We start from the raw sequence: 6,341 nt of genomic DNA, 5'->3' as shown, positions 1-6,341 counted from the left end.
AATGGCCTTTAAGGTATATATCCCTCCACTGTGAATGAGTATTAAGGCCACATTTTTGTTGGGAGCATTGCTGGTGCTAGGGGGAGTTATGAACAGTTGGCCATTGGCAGTACTAAACTGAGAGAAAAAGGGAAAATAGAAGAGCTCTGCTCATATGCTGGTAAGAAAGGCAAGTCAAAACCCTCATATGACTGTCAAAGAACCTGCAGTCAAGGGGGTGGTGCACTGTTCCACTGTGCAGTGTTGTATGCACAAACATAATCTCATAATTATGGAAGTGTCATAAGAAATTCTGTCATAAGTATTCTACAGACTATCAAGACAAGCCAACTCCATGAAGTGCTGTAGACTGATCAAACCTACAGCAAATAGGAACTGTAGTTATATAGTCTGCAATACTGCATGGGTGCAGGGAGGAATACATTCCTAAAAATACCAACAAATCCTGTAGAACCACCTGTTTTTAGGCCGAAACTGAAAATAGGGTTGCTTCTACAACAGGATACTAATATCTGCATTATATGTCCAAATGTTTGTGGACATATTCTAATTAATGCCTTCAGCGACTTTAGGTTGCACAAAGCTTGTCTAGTCTCTTTAGAGAAGATCTGCCGATAGAATAGGACTCTCTAAAGCAGATAGTAAACATGACCCTATTAACACCATGCTGCCTCATGCCAGGCGTGGGCTAAAGGGGTATAAAGCCCCCCAGCATTGAGCTGTGGAGCAATGGAGGAACTGTGTTCTCTGGAATGTACTGTTAGGATGAGTTGGGGGTGAGGTGGCTGGTGATCATTTGTAAATCTGTCTGTGATGAGAAGCAATGCAAAAAGTTGATTAAGACTTTGGTAAAGCACTCCTGCTCCAGTGATGTTGACCTTTTGACCCCAAAGACTTCCAAATGAATATTCTGCAAAAAGCAGAGAGCAGACTATGATGAAGGGAAAGTCCAGGGTTTTCTATCTAATCTCTCTCTGCTGCCTCTGCACTGCAACATCAGTCACCACAGACAACACACACGCCTCTGAACTCGGCCTTAAACTAGACTTATAAGAATAGAAGTCAATGTGCAGGTGCTGAATGTAGTTCACTACCCTGTTTAGACTACCGTTCACAACCCATAGCAGACAGACCGACAGACAGAGAGAACGGTAGACCATGTTGCTTAACCAGCCATGTTCTCAGTGGGCAGTGTTCAGGTACTGACCGTTATCTGAAACAGTGTGTTTGCACCGTGCTCGTCATGTTCGCTGTGTATCCTTGAGCCACAAGGCCGCAGCACGGGCAGTGATGCTGTTGTTTTATCTGTGAGGTGACCAGCCCATGGCCTTGCCTCAGCCGGGACTATATAGAGTCTGGGGGCCGCCAGATTCCTTAGAAATCCTCACCTCCTTCAGTCCACATCAGTGACCAGATTCAATCACCTTAGTGAGCTCTACAATGCTGCCCGCAACTTTTAAACTATGTGCTGGCATTTCCTACAGGCACATGAGGAACATGACAGGTAAGACCAAATCATCTGTCTGTCTGTCTGTCTGTCTGTCTGTCTGTTGGTCTTTTTCCAGCCATCTTTCAATTAATTTATTAAGCTATTCATCTTTTTTAATCTGTCCATTCTTTAATTTACAATATATGGACAGAAAGTATTTGGACACCTGTTGATTCACTGTTTTTCCGATATCAAGGGTAATTAAAAGAGTTCATCCTAATAAAACTGTCTCTACTGTCCAGAATAGGCTTTCTGCTAGATGTTAGGGAGCATTGTTGTGAGGATTTGATTGCATTTGATTGAGTGTTAGTGAGGTCAGGATGTTGGATGGACGGTCACCACCTCACCTCATCCTCAACTCCCCAACTCATCCCAAAAGTACTGGATGGAGCTCCATCATCATTCCAGAGAACACAGTTCCTCCACTGCTCCACAGCTCAATGCTGGGGGTCTTTATACCCTTCTAGCCCACGCCTGGCATTACACAACATGGTGCTAATAGCTTCATGTTTATTTATCTGCTTCAGTCCTATTCTATTGGCAGTACTTGACAAGCACTGGTGTCAGCAATGGGTGCAACTTTCATTAGAAGGGGTGTAGAATCTGTATATCTATCAGTCATCTTTCTATTCTACACACTATGTAATGTGGTTCTGCTGTTTGTTTGCAGGCCTGAGGAAGAACGCTATGATGGCCATCACCCACGAGCTGAGTAAACTCTCTGGACCCGGCCCGAGCATATGGGTCAGACACATCCGCCGCAGGAGCTCACTGCTCTGTAAGACCCTCCTTCTTAAAAAAAGGCTTTGGATTCGCTCTGGTGGTATTCCACAAAGCAGGGTTTCTAAATTAGCTGGATAACGTAAGCTGAAAGTCTGGACTGTGCAATGGGAAAAGGGCTAGGGGTCACTGGCAGCTCCTATTGGACAATTCTCAATTTTGTGCTGACGTTATCCAGCCTGGCCGTATCCCTTATTGCACCCTTTAACTATGCATGTGTGTATTTCACCACAGGCAGCAGAATTGAGGAGGAAACGCTGAGCGAATCTGAGCAGTGCTATGTCCAGCAGGGTCAGCTGGCCCTACAGAAGTCCATCAGCATCCTGAGCGACCAGGACGGCTGGCAAACTGAGATAGAGACAGTGAGTGAAACTTTAAAATGGTCCATTTAATTCAAGATCAGCAAATCTATGATGAAACAGAAATTTATTTGAACCCCATCTATAATCTCACTATTCGTGCAGCTAAAGGCAGGAAATACTGCGTTAGTTTGAATATAATAAAGAATAATACACATCCTGGACTTCCCCCTAGACTCCACTTATGATTAGTGTTCTCCTGCAAGCGTGTTGCACCGTGTTGCTGAGGTGGCTAAATTTAAGCCTCATTAGCTTGATGGTCAGTCAGATTTCTCTCCAATTTTATTTATTTTGTTTTGGTTCAGAATTAATATCACAAATACACTGAATATAGAAGTGTGGAGGAAATACCTGAATTTTGACATATTTTGGTGAAACAGAAATCAGCTGTATTAAATCTATTATTATAATAATGTAATATTAATAATACAACATATTATTATATTATATGATATTATAATATTAATATAATAATTAGAAATCTTGAATTTATTTTAAAATAAAATCTCCAGCTTTTATCTATAGACCTTTAGTATTTGTGTTGTGCTGTGGTGGTCTTATCATCCAGTTAGTGGGCTCTTACTGACAGTGTAAGAAGTTAAGCGCTGAGTCATGCTATCAGACGGGTCAGGTGGGTTTATATTTGGCTTTGGGGCTGAGGTCTAATCTGCTGGGTTGTTTTCTTCTCTGTAGTCCACGGGGGACAAAGTGCTGAGCAAGGTTCTGCCGGACATTGGGAAGGTGTTCAAGCTGGAAGTCGTTCTGGACCAGCAGCCTGAAGATCTGTATGAAGAGCTGGTGGATAACATTGAACAGATGGGGGAGTGGAACCCCAATGTCAAACAAGTGAAGGTGGGAGAAAGTGGCAGCGCTTCGTTAATGAGTCTGTTATAGATGTTATTAAGAGGCTTGAGTTATTAATGAGTTATTATTCACTTATAAGTGAGTGAAATTCAGTATCAGGAAGGGTCTCTGACCTAGCTGAGCTTTTCTCTCCAGGTGGGAGAGAGAGGTAAAATATTATTGATTAATATTACCATGCCCCGCCCACAGATAGATGATGATGTCATCATTAAATTAAAAGATTTTTATTAACATTATTAAAGTTTTATTAACAGTACAAATACCACAAATTAACATGGTCAGAAAGGACAACTGCAGCCCACTACATTGTTTAGGATAATTATAATATATAATCTTAACTATAATTTTCATATTTCATATTATATATAATTAATAAGTTATAGTTCTTATGAATTAATAATGAATTATTAATAGTAGTATACTAAATAGTATACTATAGTAGATACTAGTATACTAATAGTGGTATATAGTAGTATATAATAATAGTATACTAATAGTAGATACTAAATAGTACATAGTGCATACAGAATAATTTAAAGTGGATATTGAATCATTTATAGTACTTTGTGAATAATTCATAGTGTATATTGCATAATTCATAGTAGATAATGAATGGAGCATAGAGAATATTATATATTGAATAGTGGATACTGAATAATTCATGGTAGGTATTCAACAATTCATAGTGGGTTTTGAATAAATCATAGAGAGTATTTCGTTTCTTCAGTGTAAAACTGTGGGTCTCAGTTTCAGAAGTTTGGATGTCTCTGTTCCTTAGATTCTGCAGAAGGTCAGTCAGGACACCATGGTCACTCATGAGATGGCGTCAGAGACTCCAGGGAATGTGGTGGGTCCTCGGGATTTTGTGAGCGTTCGCTGTACCAAACGGAGAGGCTCCACCTGCTTCCTGGCCGGGATGTCCACCCAGCACCCAAGCATGCCTGAGCAGAAGGGGTTCGTGAGGTGGGCAAAGACTAGATCAGTATCTGCTAAAGATATGATAGATCACCACTTCCCAGTTCTAATCCCACGCCGTGTGTGTGTTCTTTCTCAGGGCGGAGAACGGGCCCACCTGTATTGTGCTGAAACCAAGCACAGACGACCCGAACAAAACCAAATTCACCTGGTTACTCAGCTTAGACCTAAAGGTGAGATATTGTGGAGTATCTGATTTCTCGAAGGAAGAAATGTAGTTCTATGTGAACGTTCACCACAAATGTCCAGTGAAGGACAGCAGCTGCATTTAGTTCCCGTCTGTAAGTCAGTAAGTGGACTAAACTGAGTGTGTGTTGTGTCTGGTCTCCTTTATGCAGGGTTGGATCCCAAAGACAGTCATCAACAGGGTGCTCTCACAGACACAGGTGGATTTTGCGAATCATCTCAGACACAGAATGGCCTCCAACAGTGGCATGGAGATGGCAATGGCCTGCTGACACCAAGCGTTGAGCGGTTCTCCTATCAGGGAACAGACTCCGCCCATTTATTATGCAACCAAACACACTGTAGTTAACTGATCTCACAGCCTCGTGCAACCCTGACCACCTGAGCTACTAGAGCTGCAGGATGTAGATCAGCTCAGAGTGGGATTAGCTGTATATATACACAAAGCACAATACTGCAATATGATTGTGATTGAGATATATATATATATATATATGCCAGACATGGTCAAAATGTTATATTATAAATAATTGTGATGAAAAAAACTTTATTGTAATTATGATATTCAAGATACGCACAATATACCATGTTGGAATTTAATTATAATGACAACAATAGTATTCTGATTCTCAAGAACAGATGTAACTTACAATTCCACTTTACAGTGTATTTGTGATTTTTTTAAAATCCAATTTAGCTATGATATCTAAAAATTATATTACATTATAATATATTCTAATTATAAAAATACAAAATATGGACAATGTACCATATTAGAATAGAACTGTGATTATTTACACTGCTGCTGTTAGACTCAATATTTTTGAGAGGAGTCATGTGGGTAAACTCACCTCACAGCTTCTCGCCGGTAACCAATCAGCTTCCGATCAAGGTAACAGGCTCTGCTACTGTATGAATCCTTCACTGAATATCAGAAGCTCCAGAAGACTGAAACTATTTCTGTGACTCTCTGCTGGTCAGCGTATCTGCAATAAACTATATTTTCATCAAACCCAGAGCTGTCATTGATTCCTTAGAGCACCCGCAATCACTCAGTACCTGGCTCTGCCAATGGGGTAGCTCGTTTAGCTGGATCTATACCACTGAGAAAACAACCCTGATTGGACAATTTTCAGTTTAGCAGATCACAACTCTAAACTTAAATACAATATATTTTGAATTAAAGGCCCTCAAGATTTCTCACTGCTTCAGTTTAAACTGAAATATTGGACACCTACCATTTCACCACCTACATCAGCTATAACAACTATTATTTGTAAAAATATACATATTTATGTCAAGTTTGTGTTATTGATCCATCCCGAGTAAACAAATATCTATATCTGCAGGTGTGAAGTATGCTGTTTTGACTGCAGTCCAACTTTCATAGTAGACTTTTATTTTGTAGAACAAGGAAATAGAGGTGATTATCTCCATTGACGCACCACCAGACGTTCAGGCCGGAGCAGAATGGCATCCGACGTACATAATACATTACCCAGCATTCTGTGACCGTTACCCTGCTTTCATAAGCACCTCCTGAACGCTCATGTAAACGACCCGAGCTGGGCCGCGAAGCCGACTCCATTTTGAGTTAGAAATGATCCATAAAAACGCCTCTCCTTGTCTGGAGCGGATTAGCGCTTGTTTGCCAAAGCGAGCAGGTGTTTAGCTATTGGCATGTGTGC

At 40.8% G+C, this 6,341-nt stretch overlaps 1 protein-coding gene across 1 annotated transcript; it reads left to right on the top strand.

Moving 5' to 3' along the window:
* Positions 1–1,440: 1,440 nt before the first annotated feature.
* On the top strand, positions 1,441–4,925 carry star (steroidogenic acute regulatory protein). Its single transcript, XM_072681153.1, has 7 exons — positions 1,441–1,504; positions 2,160–2,267; positions 2,504–2,631; positions 3,322–3,480; positions 4,271–4,455; positions 4,547–4,640; positions 4,806–4,925. The coding sequence occupies exons 1-7, from the start codon at positions 1,441–1,443 to the stop codon at positions 4,923–4,925; spliced, it is 858 nt and encodes a 285-aa protein (XP_072537254.1).
* The last annotated feature ends 1,416 nt before the right edge of the window (positions 4,926–6,341 follow it).

This window comes from Salminus brasiliensis, chromosome 6 (genome assembly GCF_030463535.1).
Source record: "Salminus brasiliensis chromosome 6, fSalBra1.hap2, whole genome shotgun sequence".
Taxonomy (NCBI): domain Eukaryota; kingdom Metazoa; phylum Chordata; class Actinopteri; order Characiformes; family Bryconidae; genus Salminus; species Salminus brasiliensis.
Note: the sequence above shows the minus strand (reverse complement) of the source record. Positions and strands in the feature narration are given on the sequence as shown.

Bases quoted from the DNA above. Each gene is read 5' to 3' on its own strand.
- star (XM_072681153.1), top strand. From the start codon at position 1,441: ATGCTGCCCGCAACTTTTAAACTATGTGCTGGCATTTCCTACAGGCAC. The intron at 1,505-2,159 runs GTAAGACCAAAT...GTTTGTTTGCAG, and splicing joins GCACATGAGGAACATGACAG to GCCTGAGGAAGAACGCTATG. The intron at 4,456-4,546 runs GTGGGCAAAGAC...GTTCTTTCTCAG, and splicing joins GAGCAGAAGGGGTTCGTGAG to GGCGGAGAACGGGCCCACCT.